At 40.0% G+C, this 16,351-nt stretch overlaps 1 protein-coding gene across 1 annotated transcript in view; it reads left to right on the plus strand.

Annotated features, from left to right (window-relative positions):
• The window catches only part of DPYS (dihydropyrimidinase), an 86,946-nt gene that overhangs the window by 17,584 nt on the left and 53,011 nt on the right, over positions 1-16,351 (plus strand). Inside the window, exons 3-4 of the mRNA XM_011931072.1 lie at positions 1,746-1,925; positions 4,825-5,014. Coding sequence (XP_011786462.1) covers positions 1,746-1,925; positions 4,825-5,014 — 370 coding nt within the window. The remainder of the gene's footprint in view (positions 1-1,745; positions 1,926-4,824; positions 5,015-16,351) is intronic.

The following is a 16,351-nucleotide window of genomic DNA, read 5'->3' on the forward strand; positions in this document are numbered from 1 at the left end:
GCTAACAATGTTTCAAGCATTTTTTTTTTCTGACTATAAAACTAATGTACTCGTTGTAAAAAATTAGAAACTGTTGGGGGAAAAAAATGAGGTGCACTGTCCCATGTTCTGTCCCTTGCTGTTGTCACTTAACCTAACTTGGAGCACATTCCATCGCTTGTCCACTCTCAATATTTTGGTGCTTTTTTCTATCTTAATTAAGTAGTAATTAATTTATTCAATAAATAGTTATTGAGTGGACACTATGCACCAGGCACTGTTCCAGGACACGTCAGTGGACAAGCCTCACAAGGCCCCTTCTCTCATGGGGCTGAAATCCTAGTGGGGTAGACAGGTGATCAGCAAGTAAGGACTGCTTTGCTGGGGGATAAGCACCATCAAGAAAAGGGAAGGACATTTCCAAGGGAATAAACAGTGATAGCAATGAGTAAATTCACGTGTGATATCATTCTTAAACTTTGCTGACTCAATAGAATTACACTGCTTTATTTTGCACTTTTTAGTTAGTAGGAAGTTTATTTCTTGCATGTGTTATTAGTCATTTTATTACTCCATGAACGGCTGGCAACATTTTTCAACATGTTTTTCTTATCAAGTTGAAAGAACTTTTATTAGCTAAGAGCAATAAATCTATGCTTGTTACATTTTTCATTGTGTGTGTATGTGTGGGTGTGTTTTAACATATAGAAGTCCAAACAGTCTTATTTGGTCAAATCTATGAGTTTTTCCTTTCAAATTTTTGATCCTTATTGAGACTTGAATCTGACCTACAAAAGCAATTATTGAGGCCGGGGGCGGTGACTCACGCCTGTAATTCCAGCACTTTGGGAGGCCAAGGTGGGCGGATCACTTGAGGTCAGGAATTCAAGACCAGCCTGGCCAACATAGCAAAACCCTATCCCTATTAAAAATACAAAAATTAGCTGGGCATGGTGGTGCATGCCTGTAATCTCAGCTACTCAGGAGACTGAGGCAGGAGAATCACTTGAACCTGGGAGGAGAGGTTGCAGTGAACCAGGATTATGCCACTGCACTCCAGCCTAGGCAACAGAGCAAGACTCTGTCTCAAAAAAAAAAAGAAAAGAAAAAAAGAAAAAAAGGAACAATTATTGAGATAGCTTTGATATTAACTTGCCCCTGACCCCTGGCACCCCTGAAGGCCTCTGAGCTTCCAACAGGTCCAGAGTTGAGTCTCCAGCTCTCACCTCCTAGGAGCTGCCAATGGGTCCCATGCCCGCCACGGCTGGCTCTACAGCTAAACCCTGAGCTTGTGCTTTCTCGGGCATGCCTGGGTCCATCTGCATCTTCTACTTCCTCCTTCTAAGAACTCCACCCATGACTTTCAGATTTGAACCTGAATCTTTACCTCACATTAATGTTCATTCCTGCTGGATCCATGATTGCTTCTGTTGCGGCCAACATGGCTTCAAGGTCATTTTCTAGAATAATTTCCTAGAATTGGGAGATAGATGCAGAGAATTTTATGTCCAAGTACAGAAATAAAGTATTTTGGAAAAAGCTATTCACTTTTTCATGATTTAAAAGTATGAGAGCAGCAGCAGTTTATCAGATGAAATGGGGTATAACCTTGGAGAAAGATCAAGGCCTTGATTGCATTTTTGTGGAACTAAACTGTTGTCCTTATTTTACTTAGTTCTCTTCCAAATGCAACGTTTTAGAGAATGTTGAAATTATCATTTAAATTAGAGTAACATATTGTTGTTATGGTTGCTGCTTCCTTTTAGGTTAAAGAAGAAATGAAAATCCTTGTGCAAGATAAAGGTGTTAACTCTTTCAAGATGTTTATGGCCTATAAAGATCTGTACATGGTGAGAGACCTGGAGCTGTATGCAGCCTTCTCTCAATGCAAGGAAATTGGAGCAATTGCCCAGGTCCATGCGGAAAATGGAGACTTAATTGCAGAGGTACGCATTTGCATTCCAAAGCTTCTACAGAAATGACAGCAGCCATAACTTAAGGTGAAGATGATTGGGACTACATAGGTAAACTCATTTAATGCATTGGAAGATGAGAAATCCAGAAATGGATTTTCTGTGGCTCAGAAATGGATTTTCTGTGACTCAGAAACTCCCGACTCCATTTACTCGAGTCCCTGCTCTCAGCTTTATGCAGGTGGTATGTGCACTAGAATGAGGATTTCCCCTTGCAAACCAGCTCTTAGATCTCAAACATGTGCTGTTATGAAAACACAGATACTTTTCTTTGTGTCCTCCAGCACAGTTTTGGCTTTGTTGTTTTTCAGAAGCTCAGGCTGCTGGTTCAGAATACCAAAGCGTGGACAGCATCAGTGTCATCTGATGCCTTAAGCAGTGTATTAGGTAGCTGTTTAAAGCCCTGCTGTTTTCAGAAACTGGATATTAAAATGTACTCTGGAAGAATCTAGATGATATTTATTTATCATGTTAGTCCCATTATGAATGCCTGAAGGGTACACCGTCTGCAAGATTTAAAGAGCTGTCTCTTGCCTTTTGTATTAGCTGGCTTTTTTTTAAACTCCCTAGGCTCAGCTCCCATTAAAGTGAGTGAGATTGAGGCTCAGTGGCCACAAGGCAGAGAGGAATAATGAGAAGAAAGCGTGAGCTGTAAAAACAAAACAAAACAAAAAACAGACCAGGGTTTAAATTGGACTCTTCTGCTTTATAGTTTCATGACATCAGGAAGTCTTTTTACCACTCTGAGTCTGGACTTCATGCCCTTTTTGTAAGGAAGAAATAACATTTTGAAGAAGAAAGATAACAGGTCCAATACCATTTAGTGGGTTGGGTTGGGGAGCAAGTGCAGAGGATTATTCCATAAGAAAAGTAAAAATGATTACATAGTATGACAGGGAGTCACTTCAACAAAGATCCATAGTATTTTTATTTTGTTTGTCAGAATCAATATTAAATCTTAAACATAGATATTGCTTTTCAAAGATTGTGATTAGAAATAACTTCATATCTTTTTCACCTTTTATTTTTAAATTTTTTTTATTTTTGTGGGGTACCTAGTAGATGTATATATTTATGAGGTACATGAGATATTTTGATACAAGCTTGCAATGCATAAGAATCACATCATGGAAAATTGGGGATCCATCCCTTCAAGCATTTACCCTTTGTATTACAAACAATCCAATTATACTCTTTTAGTTATTTTAAAAGGTGCGATTATTTTTTATTTTTTATTATTATTATTTTTTGAGACGGAGTCTCGCTCTGTTGCCTAGGCTGGAGTGCAGTGGCGTGATCTTTGCTCACTGCCAGCTCCGCCTCCCAAGTTCACGCCATTCTCCTACCTCATCCTCCTGAGTAGCTGGGACTACAGGTGCCCGCCACCACGCCCAGCTACTTTTTTGTATTTTTAGTAGAGACGGGTTTTCACCATGTTAGCCAAGATGGTCTCAATCTCCTGACCTTGTGATCTGCCCGCCTCCACCTCCAAAAGTGCTGGGATTACAGGTGTGAGCCATGTGCCTGGCCAAAAGGTGCAGTTATTGATTATAGTGCCCCTGTTGTGTTATCCAGTACTAGATCTTATTCATTCTTTCTAACTTTTTTTTTTTAAACACACGAACCATCCCCACCTTCCCCCTCTCCCCACAGCCGTCCCTCCCCACTAACCTTCCCAGCCTCTGGTAACCATACTTCTATTCTGTATCTCCATGAGTTTAATTGTTTTAATTTTTAGATCCCACAAATAAATGAGAACATGTGATGTTTGTTTTTCTGTGTCTGGCTTATTTCACATACATAATGACCTCCAGTTCCATCCATGTTGTTGCAAATGACTGGATCTCCTTCTTTTTATGGCAGAATAGTACTCCCTTGTGTATACGTACCACATTTTCTTTATCTATTCATCTGTTGATTCCAAATCAGGTTCCAAATTCCAAATTAGGTTGCTTCCAAATCTTGGCTGTAGTGAACAGTGCAGCAACAAACATGGCAACGCAGGTATATCTCTTCGATATACTGATCTCCTTTCTTTTGCATATATGTCCAGCAGTGGGATTGCTGGATCATATGGTAGGCTCTATTTTTAGTTTTTTGAAGAACTTCCAAACTATTCTCCATAGCAGTTTTACTAATTTACATTCCCACCAACAGTGTACATAGGTTCCCTTTTCTCCAGTCCTTACCAGCAGTTGTTATTGCCTGTCTTTTTAATATAAGCCATTTTAACTGGGGTGAGATGATATTTCATTGTAGTTTTGATTTGCATTTCTCTGATGATCAGTGATGTTGAGCACCTTTTCTATGCCTGTTTGCCGTTTGTATGTCTTCTTTGGAGAAATCTCTATTCAAATCTTTTGCCCATTTTTAAATCAGATTATTAATTTTTTTCCTGTAGAGTTGTTTTAGTTTTGTATATATTCTGGTTATTAATCCCTTGTCAGATGGGTAGTTTGCAAATATTTTTTCCCATTTCATGGGTTGTTTCTTCACTTTGTTGATTGTTTCCTCTGCTATGCGGAAGCTTTTTAACTCGATGTGATCCCATTTGTCCATTTTTGCTTTGGTTGCCTGTGCTTGCTTTTTCCCCTTTTCAATAAAAAAAAAGGGATGGTAAAATATGCATATGGAAAATTAACTTATATGATTAGAATATCAAATTTATTTTTACCATATATACATGTTGTATATATACACCCACACAAACATGTTCACACACACACACACACATGCACACACACACGCGCACACACACCCCTGTACCTAACGGATCAAAAGCCTGGCATTGCATTTAATTTATGATAAAATAATGATATCTGTCATTAGTAAACCTTCCCTGCACATATGCACATTCCTGCTGTCTTTTTAGGGAGCAAAGAAGATGTTGGCTCTGGGAATAACAGGCCCTGAGGGTCACGAGTTGTGCCGCCCAGAGGCAGTGGAGGCAGAGGCCACGCTGAGAGCCATCACCATAGCCAGTGCTGTGAACTGTCCTCTCTACATTGTGCATGTGATGAGCAAATCTGCAGCTAAGGTGATAGCGGATGCAAGGAGAGACGGTAATTCCTGAATGTAACCTCACTTAGAACTCAGCGTTAGCTGAAGAGGAAAGTCCATGTCTGTGGCCTCTGCTTCAGTTTAGGAGAAAGTGCATGTGGATTTCCACAACTTTTCTTCCTCCCTTTTTATTAGCCTCCTGGTTTCATTTATCCTTATGTGTGTCTGTTTTCCCCCACTTTTGTTCATCTTCATCCTTGCCTCTCTACATTCAGGTTTCATTTGTTATTTCTTCTCCATCCTTAGGACCCCAGGACATTTCCTTTAGCCACGTGTCCCCACACTCAATGCCACTAGCAGCCACTTTTAAATATGATAGCGAAATGCAAAGCTCTCAGGTTTTTGTTTGTTTTTGTGATGGAGTCTCGCTTTGTCGCCCAGGCTGGAGTTCAGTGGTGTGAGCTCGGCTCACTGCAACCTCCGCCTTCTGGATTCAAGCGATTCTCCTGCCTCAGCCTCCTGAGTAGCTAGAATTACAGGTGAGCACCACCACACCCAGCTAAATTTTATATTTTTAGTAGAGGCAGGGTTTCACCATGTTGGCCAGGCTCGTCTCAAACTCCTGACCTCTAATCATCTGCCTGCCTTGGCCTCCCAAAGTGCTGGGATTACAGGTGTGAGCCACCATGCCCAGCCCTCTTTCATTAATTTTGAAGAAGCTTCCCTATCTCTTAGCTCCACTACCCTTCCCTCTACCTAAATCAGGGCAGTGCAAGGCACCTAGTACATGCTCAATAAATTTCTTTTGAATTGAATTGATTCATCTGACAGCCTCTTGGGTGTTGGAGCAATTGAAGCAATTATCCAAATGGTATTTTTATGATGGTTATTTTAAGATTTTAAAACCTAAGTTATTTTTTACCCCAGATTGCCTAATTGCCTCAGTTCTCTGGTTCAGTCTAGCATGTAAATATTCTTCTTAAAGGAAAGAGAAAATCTCCTATTTTTGATAAGCATTGGGCAAATAAATGATTTCATTCTTTTGCCAATACTGGTAGAGAAAGGATGAAAAACAAATAAGGTGCATTTTACTCAATGACTTTAGGCCCATAGTAGCTTCTGTCCTCTCAATTTTAGGAATACAGATAATCAGAGACAGTCTTATAATTCAACCTTGCTATTTTTTTCTTTTTTTTATTGATTAAAACAGGCTGTATTTTTATAAGATTCATTATAAAAATAATGGGTCTCACTCTGTTGCCCAGGCTGGAGTGCAGTGGTACAATCACGGCTCACTGCAGCCTCTAACTTCCAAGTGGTCCTCCCATTTCAGTCTCCCAAGTAGCTGGGACCACAGGCATGTGCCACTATGCCCAGCTAATTTTTAAATTGTTTGTAGAGACAGGGTTTCGCTATGTTGCCCAGGTTAGTCTCGAACTCCTGGGCTCAAGCAATCCTCTCACCTTGGCCTCCCAAAATGTTGGGATTACAAGCATGACCCACCGCATGGTTTTGGCATGTATATAATTGATACCAAAATAAATTTTGTCAAAATTTCTTCTTGTTGCATTAAGATTCAGTAATGATTTGTGCAAGCTGTGTGCACTTTTAAAATGTAATCCATCAATATTTTGTGTTAAGAGTAGGCTTATTTCACATAGGAGTTAATAATGTCTTATTAACCAACCGTTTCTGATTGCTACTCTCGCATGTAAAATAATTTCACCCCTTAAAAAAGAAAATATAAGTACTGCAATTTTAAAGTTATAGGTTTTTCCCACCAGATGGTGCTGTTGCCAACTCTATGAGATGAGTTGGTCTGTAATTATTTGCTTTGTTAAGTCGTGTACCGGGTCCGTAATGTCAGAATATTATTTAAGGAACAGTGAAATCAGCAGAAAATTTTCACTTCTAACCCATCTTCAAGCTCCAATTTTGACAGTTCTGTCAGGAAGCAGTTTCTTGATCTTGGGTATTTGTTTTTCATTGAGATAGAATTCCATTAGGAGCAAAGTAAAAGTCTAGAGAGGGTTTTAGAATACAGATCATAGGCAGAAAACTAGTAAATACAGATATTTTAATTTTATTGTAAATTATTTTAAAATTCAATATTATTTCTTGAATCTGTAAAACATTTGCATGGTCCAAGCGTCAAAATTATATCTAAAAATGTTCAATGAAGTTTTACTTGCCCTCTCTAGCTCCTTCTTCCCGTACAGTGTAAGTAACGATTTTTATTCATTTATTTCTGGCCTATCTTTACCATGTTTCTCTTTACCAAATAAGAATATAGTTCTTCTTTCCTACATAAAAGGTAGCATACTGTACACCTTGTCTACACATTGCTTTGTTTTCCACTTGAAAATATGTTCTGAAGGTCAGCCCACATTAGACACAGAAATTTTCCTCATTCTTTTTTGTAAGTACAGAGTATGCTACTGTATTTATTCAATGAGTCCCCTACTGATGGACATCTGGGTTGTTTCTGATCTTTAGCCGTTTCAAGAGAAACCACAGTGATGGCCTTTTGCATATGCTATTTCAATTTGTGAAAGACACATTCGTTCTGGAGGTCAGAAGCCTGAAATGGGTCTCACCAGGCTACAGTCAAGGTGTCTGCAGGGCTGCATCCCTTTCTGAGGTCCTAGGAAGCCCTTGCCTTGCGAGCCCTTGTGAGGCCTGTCGCATTACTTGGCTTGTGGCCCCTTCCTCCATCTTCAGCACCAGCCACAATGGTTGAGACCTTCTCACATCACATTATTTTGACCTTTTTGCCTCTCTCTTTCACTTTAAGGGAGCCTTATATTAAGCCAACCTGATTAATTCAGGATAATGTCCCCCATTTCAAGGGCCTTAATTTAATCATATCTATTAATCCCTTTGCCGTGTAAAGTAACATATTCACAGGATATGGGGATTAAGATGTGGACATCTGTTGGGCTCCATCTTTCTGCCCACCACAAAATGGGTATCTTGAGGGTAGATTCCTAGAAGTGGGATTGCTGGTTCAAATTGCATATGTAATTTTTGGGACATTGCTCATATTTTCCCCAAGGAATTATAAACACGAAATATTTAAAATACCACCCTAAACATTGTAGTTGAGTCAGACTTACTGTGACAGTATAATACTTGTGAAAACACCCTCATGCGCAATTGTCAAAGAGGCAACATTGCTTCAGAATAAAATAGTTTGAAAGATTCCCTACCCCATGCATGTGACCAAGGCATGGGATCAAGCAGGGGCCCAAAGAGGAAGGGGTGGACATAAACTGTGCCCAGCTGTTCACATGGTGACTGCATCAGCAAACCAAAGGACAGATCCCTGCGGGTACAGTGGGACAAGAGCTTTTGGACCACACTGACCTCTTACAGAAGATGCATCTACTCTGTCTGTACTCATTTATTATCTCACATCATTTCTAAATGTAAAAGAGCAAGATAGATGTAAATAAGAAATCGTTCGGTTTTACACATTTATACTACGAAAATCTCCCATCTGTAAATCCCATTGCCAGCCCATTCTTTTTTATTTTTTATTTATTTTTATTATTTTTTTTGAGACAGAGTCTCACTTTGTTACCCAGGCTGGAGTGCAGAGGCATGATCTTGGCTCACTGCAACCTCCACCTCCCGGGTTCAAGCGTTTCTCCTGCCTCAGCCTCTCGAGTAGATGGGATTACAGGCTCCCGCTACTATGCCCAGCTAATTTTTTTGTATTTTTAGTAGAGACAGAGTTTCACCATGTTGGCCAGACTGGTCGAGATGCCTCATGCCTGTAACCTCAGCACTTTGGGAGGCCGAGGCCGGTGGATCACCTGACGTCAGGAGCCCATTCTATCTTCAAGGGCCTTGACTCTCACAGTGTGGTCCCTAGAATGCAGGCTCCACATTGCCTGGGAGCTCCTTGGACATGCAGAGCCTTGGGGCCCATCCAGATTCCCTGAATCAGAATGCGCACTTATAACTAGAACCCCAGGTGATTCACATGGATATGAAAGCCTGAGAATCACGGCTCCAGGAGGCACAAAGGAGATCCAATTATTGATTGCTTCATTGTGGTAGCCTAGAAACATAATGCTATTAAGTTTGATTTTATTGTTCAATCACCAGCTCTATACCCTGAAGAGCGGGATAGTAATGATAACAACTAAGAGCTTGCTGAGTGCTTAATATGTGCCTGGCACTTAGTAGTATTTTAATCTCTTTTTAGGTTTTACTACATTCTTATCTTATCAATGTGTTTTAATACACATTGTCTTTTAAAAAATTGTCATAATAATGCCTCATGCTCAATTTTACCACTCTTTTGTGATTGGTGAATTGAGCCAAAGATTACTTTATTAGTAAGTGCTAAACTTGGAATTCAAGTCCAAATCTATGTGTCCCCAAAGACCAAACTTTTTCTGTCACTCTCCACTCTGTTAAAGGAGAAATTGATCTGAAGTTGGGAAGACCTGGATATCAAACTTGTATTTAATGGGCTTGGGGTTTATTTATTTATTTTTAGAGACAAGGTCTCTCTGTCACCCAGGCTGGAGTGCAGTAGCACAATCTTAGCTAACTGCCACCTCAAGTTCCTGTGCTCAGATGATCCTCCCAACCTCAGCATCCCAAGTAGCCGCAACTACTCATGTATGCCACCACACCCAGCCAATTTTTAAAATTTTTTGTAGAAGTGAAGTCTCCCTTTGTTGTTCAAGCTGGTCTTGAACTCCTGGCCTCAGGCGACCTTCCTGCCTCAGTTTCCCACAGCACTGGGATTACAGGAGTGAGCCACCACGCCTCGCTGGTTTTGGTGTTTTAAAATTTGTAATTGTAATTGATTTTTGGTTTTTGGCATTACATTTAAATTTCTTATTTAAGACATTACCATCATTTTGCTATTTTTATCATTAAAAGATTAATTTTGGGGTGGAAATGATGAAGTATTAAATGGAAAGTAAATATCTTCTATCTCTCTCAGCTCATTCTTTAGAGCCAGTGATTTTAAACTTATCTATCTTTAGTTTTTGGTGGTTACTTCCAAAATCCTAAACTATAAGTTTGTAGTGATTTGTAATTTTTGACAGTATCACTTGACTCTCAACTATATGAGAAATGAATAATTTAGTTCCTGTAAACTTCTCACCTCCTGAGTTTTGTCAGTAATAAATGTCAATTCAAATAATATATTTAATTTTACATGTTTTATTTTACGTGTTTTAGCTATTCCTTTTTGTTTTTAGAGGCAGGATCTCACAGGAGCTGGAGTGCAGTGGCAAGAGCACAGGTCACTGTAGCCTCGATTTCCTGGGCTCAGGCAATCTTCCTGCCTCAGCCGTCAGGGTGACTGGGACTATAGGCATGCACCACTGTCCATGGCTAATTTTTAAATTTCTTGTAGAGTCGGTGTTTTACCATGTTGCCCAGGCTGGTCTCAGGCTAACCTCCCATCATGGCCTCCCACAGAGCTGGGATACAGGTGTGAGCCACCTCACCCAGCCTGACATCTCTTCTCTACAGGCTGAAGAAGAAACTTAGAGGCCCTAAGTGCTCTCTCTCTCTGCCTCCTCCAGATGTCTACCAGCTGTATTATTATCTTTACACAGACTCTGTAACTCTGATTAGGTCTTCCATGCTTTCTCTATAGGTTAAGTCTAAAATTTAGAACTGTTGCAGGGTAAAATTATGGAAATATTCTTCTCTGTAGAAACTATTAGTGAGAAGAGAACTTCAGAGAAATTTATAGCACTAACTTGGAGTGCAAGTTAGTGTTACTCAAATTAATTCTCAGAGAAGCAATTTCCAAGTGTCAAGGTCAAGTGAGTTTTCCTCATTCCAATAGGACTCAAAAGCATGCCTTATTTTAGTTTGCCACATATTTAGACCATTATTGTCTTGTAAAGCTTCTCATTTCTCCTGACATTTTTCCAATTAGCTCTTTTTAAAATAGGTTGAGAAAAGAAATATGTGCCTTCTTTATCATATCATGAAGAGTTCTAGCTTCTTCATCACACTTTCTATTGAATAGAATCAGCTCTACTTGCAGAGATTCTTTGTGGGAGGAGAATCTGCTGACTTTCGCTTTCATTTTTCATAGCTGCTTGCTAAGCCTGCAGTAGAGATGTCATTCTGGGATAATGAGGTTGGATATACTGATTCCTGGTTTCCATATCTCCCCTTTTCTTGAATTACTTTGAAGATTTTCAGGTAATTTTTAAGGAAAAGTGTGTAAAAGGTGAATTTTCTGATTCCTTGCCTTCAGGTTTGTTGGGTGATTTGAATGGGCGTGGAATTCTTGGTTCCGAAATATTTCCTTCTGAATTACGAAGGCACAGTTTCCTTCTCTACTGGCATCCAGTGTTACTGAGGAACAGGCAAATCCCTATACAATTTCTTATCTTCTTATCACAAACTTTTCATTATTTGTAAGATTTTTATACTTTCTCTTCATTTTAGATGTCCAGAAATTTCATTAAGACTATTACTGGAAAGGGATTCCAATCTAGACCCTTAGAGAGGGTTCTTGGATCTTGCTCAAGAAATAATGTAGTGTGAGTCCATAAAGTACAGTGAAAGCAAGTTTATTACAGAAGTAAAGAAACAAAAACATGGCTACTCCATAGACGGAGCAGCCCCAGGGGCTGCTGATTGGGTATTTTTAATGTTAATTCTTGAATATCTGCTAAATAGGGGGTGGATTATTCATGAGTTTTTCAGGAAAGGGGCAGGCAATTCCTGCAACTGAGAGTTCCTCCTTTTTTAGACCATATTGTGTAACTTCCAGATGTTGGCATGGCACTTGTAAACTGTCATGGCAATGATGGGAGTGTCTTTTAGCTAATACATTATAGCTAATACATTATAATTAGTATATAATGAGCAGTGAGGATGACCAGAGGTCACTCTATTGTCACTTTGGTTTTGGTGGGTTTTGGCCAGCTACTTTACCGCATCCTGTTCTTCAGTCCAGGAGGTTTCAGCCTCATTTTACTCAGCCTCTCTTCAAGATGGAGTCGCTCTGGTTGGAACACCTCTGACAAGGCTATATTTAGTAGTAGGCCTTTAAAAAATCTACCTTCATGTTCAGAGTCCTTTATCAATCTGACAACTGAGCTTTGATTCTGAAAATTTCATCTGTATTTTCCTCCATATTCATTTCCTCTGTTTTCTTTTCCTGGGATTCCATCATAATCCTCTATGTCCTTTAACTAGTTTCACCTTTTAAAAAAATATTTGAATTTTTGCTCTACAATTTAGGAAATACTTTTGTTTTCCTGCCCTTCTAATAAACTTGTGTCTTGGTAATCACACCTTTATTTCCCAGAAAATGTTCTTGTTTTTTAAGTGCTCTTTTTTTCCATGGTTGCTTATTCTTTTTAATGTTTTTCTTTCAATAGATGAATATCTTCCTTTTTGAAAAAAATTTTGTACTTTGTTTATTTATTTATTTTTATATAAAGACATAGTCTTACTATGTTACCCAGGCTGGTCTTGAACTCCTGGGCTCAAGTGATCCTTCCGCCTCGGCTTCCCAAAGTGTTAGGATTACAGGCATGAACCATTGGGCCCAGCCTATCTTCTTAATCTAAGAATACTAATGAAGATTTTTTTTGTTTTTATTCTCTTCTGTTTCCTAGGTTACTCTGTTTCTTTCTAGTTCAATTTTTCAGGGTTTTTGTTGTTGTTGTTGTTTGTTTGTTTGTTTTTAGATGGAGTCTCGCTCTGTTGCCCAGGCTGGCACGATCTCGGATCACTGCAACCTCCTCCTCCCAGGTTCAAGTGATTCTCCTGCCTCAGCCTCCTGAGTAGCTAGGATTACAGGTGCCCACTACCATGCCCAACTAATTTTTGTATTTTTAGTAGAGACAGGGTTTCTTCATGTTGGCCAGGCTGGTCTTTAACTCCTGACCTCAGGTGATCCGCCCACCTCTGCCTCCCAAAGTGCTGGGATTACAGGCATGAGCCACTGTGCCCGGCCAATTTTTCAGTTTTTAAAACTCCTGGTCTTCCTTTTTGTGTGGGCATGTGCTGTTTGTGTTTTCTTCAAAAGTCTGGTCATCCTTGGCTGTCCATATGTCGACAGGACAGTTCAGTTGGTCAGTGTGGGAGTGGGCATGGAATTCCTCTTCCACCAAGCATGTCTGTTTCCTGAACTTGCTGTGTGAATGCAAATGGGACATAGTCACTGGACAGCTTCAGTTTAAGGTGTAGGGACCTCAATCTAGCATCAACACCACCTAAGAAGCTTCATTTCCCAGCAGAGGTGAGGGTGAGTGTTGAGAGACCCAGACGTCCTCCTCCCCTCCCCTTCACTGCCCTTTCTGCTCCAGGAGGAAAGCTCTTCTTGACTCCTTCTACTCCTTCAGGTCAAGCTGTCACTCCCCCTAACTTTTCTTTATGAATTATTGCTATCCCATCTGCTTCCCACATTCCTAAAATCTACCAAAACCCTGGTCAACCATGATTCTTCTTTCAACCCCAGTGCAGCTCAGGATTCTTTCCCTTTTGTCTGTCTTCACCAGGATTTTTATGTGAACTGGGAAAGAAGAGGTGGGGAATGTTCAGTGCATCCAAAGCCTGAGGTTTCTTTTTGCTCTTGCCTTGATATTTTCTTTTAGCATTCCGCAATAAAAAGTGAAAAGCAAGTTACAGAAAGAAGAAAACTTTCAAGTCCAAGCCATCGAAAGTGGTGTTGCCTTTGACAGTTTGCAAAGAATGCCCATTTCATGGTTAAATCTTTTTTTGTCCAACTTGAGTAACTATTAGGCTGGTGCAAAAGTAATTGCAGTTTTTGCCATTACTTTCAATGGGAAAAACCACAGTTACTTTTGCACCAGCCTAATAGGACTAGGTTGGTTCTCATCCACCCTTCTTGTGAGAAGATGCTTTTGCAAAGATGAGGCAAGGGAATCAGGCGTTTCTCCCTAAAGCATTATCCTTTTCTTCCAGAAGCAGAGTTTGTCTCCCTTGCTCCATAGCCCAAGTGTGAAGTTGGACAAACAAGCTGTCATTGTGTTTCACGTGGACAGTCCAGTCTGCCAGCCTCTGACTTCTATCACCCACTACAGTTTAGTTTTTGTCCAAAGAATGTGTGTGTCAATGTGTGTCACTGGCTTCAGAGACCCTTTTTAAATTTTGGTCTGAGTAGCTATACATGTTCTTTTTCTGCCACAGTATTGGCATATGGGATCATTAAGGCTTTTTAGGAAATACTTTGTGTACTTCACCTTCGTACTTCCCAGTAGAACCTGTAGGCTCATGAATTCACTACCTTTCTGTGATTTGTTTAGAATGGTGGCAATTTCTCACAGCACTTTAACTTGATGCCCCACTTGCTATGTATCTGGCATTATTTGTTTCCCATTTGTGACTGAAATTGTCAATGCACTGATTTGCTGTTGTTTTGGTTTACAGTTAAACTTGTTTTAGCTTGTCTTAATAAAATTTACCTCGATTTTATATCCATGTTCCTGTCTTTAGGGTAAAAATATGATGCTCATTTGAACTGAACAAATATTTTCTTTATGTTTTTCATAAACAACAAAGTTCTTGGATGCCGAGCGCATGCTAGGTACTGTGCTCTAGGCAGTAGCTTTGCTAAGATGATTAAGACAATTTCAGATCTCAAGCAGCTCACAGTAAACTGGGCTAGATTGTGGTTGTTTAATGTGTTTGTATATTTGATTGTTGTTTATTTGATTTGATTTCGTTTGGTTTTAGTTTTGCTTATAATAGAAAGTTTTACTTAATAGGTGCATCTTTGTGAAATAAAAAGTTCTCTTGCAGAGAGGTGTAAACCAAAAATAAAATTCTAAGACCCCTTAACCATCTGAATGGACCTCTCCTCTCAGTCAGGGTGTTTCAAAGTTAACCTGAAAAACTGGTTCAGGCCATGCCGGGAAGGGAGGGTTGGACATGCCTCATTATGTCCTCCTCCCTTTTGGAATTCAGGAAAAGCTGACCAGCATTTAACATCAACACAGACCTTAAGTCTAATAAAAACCATTTACAATCTGTTCTCTCTGAAGCCTGCTACCTGGAGGCTTCATCTGCATGATAAAACTTTGGTCTCCACAGCCCCTTATCATAATCCAAACATTTCTTTCTATTGATAATAACTTTTTCAACCCATTGACAATCAGAAAATTTTTACATCTACCTATAACCAGAAAGCCCCCACTTTGAGCTGTCCTGCCTTTCTGGACCAGAACAATGTATGCTTATATGTATTTGATTGATGTCTCATGTCTCCTTAAAATGTATAAAACTAGACTGTGTCCCAGGCACCTTGGGCACATGTTCTCAGGATCTCCTGAGGGCTGTGTCATAGGCCATTTGTTACTCATATTTGCCTTAGAATAAATCTCTTCAAGTATTTTACAGAGTTTGACTCTTTTTGTCAACAGAGGCTTTGGTATTCCTATTTTCCATTTTATGTAAACTCTTTATGTAAACTCCCATATATTCCTCTTGTGTTTTAAAAGATGGGGTGAAAAATCCACACAGTGGCCCCTCTCTTCCCAAGTTGTCACACTGAGTGCTGCTTGGCAGTGTTGAACAAGAATACACCAAGTTTCATTTACTCGCGTGCAATGAACTGATGCTTAGGCACTAGTGCTATAGGCAGAATCAATGTGCCACAGGGTCAAGGTGATTTTGAGTCTCAAGTTTCCTTTCTTCCCCCCTTTTTTTTTTTTGGAAAAAGAGTCTCACTCTGTTGCCCAGGCTGGAGTTCAGTGGCATGACCTTGGCTCACTGCAACCTCTACCTTTTGGGTTCAAGTGATTCTCATGCCTCAGCCTCCCAAGTAGCTGGGACTATAGGTGTGCACCACCATACCTGGATAATTTTTTGTATTTTTAGTAGAGATAGGGTTTCACCATGTTGGCCAGGCTGCCTTTCTTCTTTCTTGCATATGAACATCAGAACACTCCATTGTCCTTTAAATTTACAACAAGATGATTTACATTACATCAAATTGCATAGCAGTTAAAAGCTGGCCATTAAAAAAATAGAATTGTGTGGCTATCAGGAAACTAACATTTGTGGAGTGTATGAGTTTTCTATGGCTGCTGTAACAAAGTGTTACAGACTGGGCCACTTAAACAACAGGAATTTATTTTCTCACAGTTCTGGAGTTTTGGAGTCCAAAACCAAGGTGACAACAGGGTTGAGCAGGGTTGGCTCCTTCTGAGAGCTGTGGAGGAAGGATATGTTCCAGGCTTTTCTCCTTGGCTTGTAGATGGCCATCTTCTTCCTGTGTCTTCACATTACCTTCCCCTACATGTGTCCAAATTTCCTCTTCAGATAAGAACCACAGTCTTGCCTGTAATCCCAGCACTTTGGGAGGCCAAGACGGGCGGATCACGAGGTCAGGAGATCGAGACCATCCTGGCTAACACGGTGAAACCCTG

The sequence above is a fragment of the Colobus angolensis genome, unplaced genomic scaffold, assembly GCF_000951035.1.
Source record: "Colobus angolensis palliatus isolate OR3802 unplaced genomic scaffold, Cang.pa_1.0 Scaffold121, whole genome shotgun sequence".
Taxonomy (NCBI): Eukaryota; Metazoa; Chordata; class Mammalia; order Primates; family Cercopithecidae; genus Colobus; species Colobus angolensis.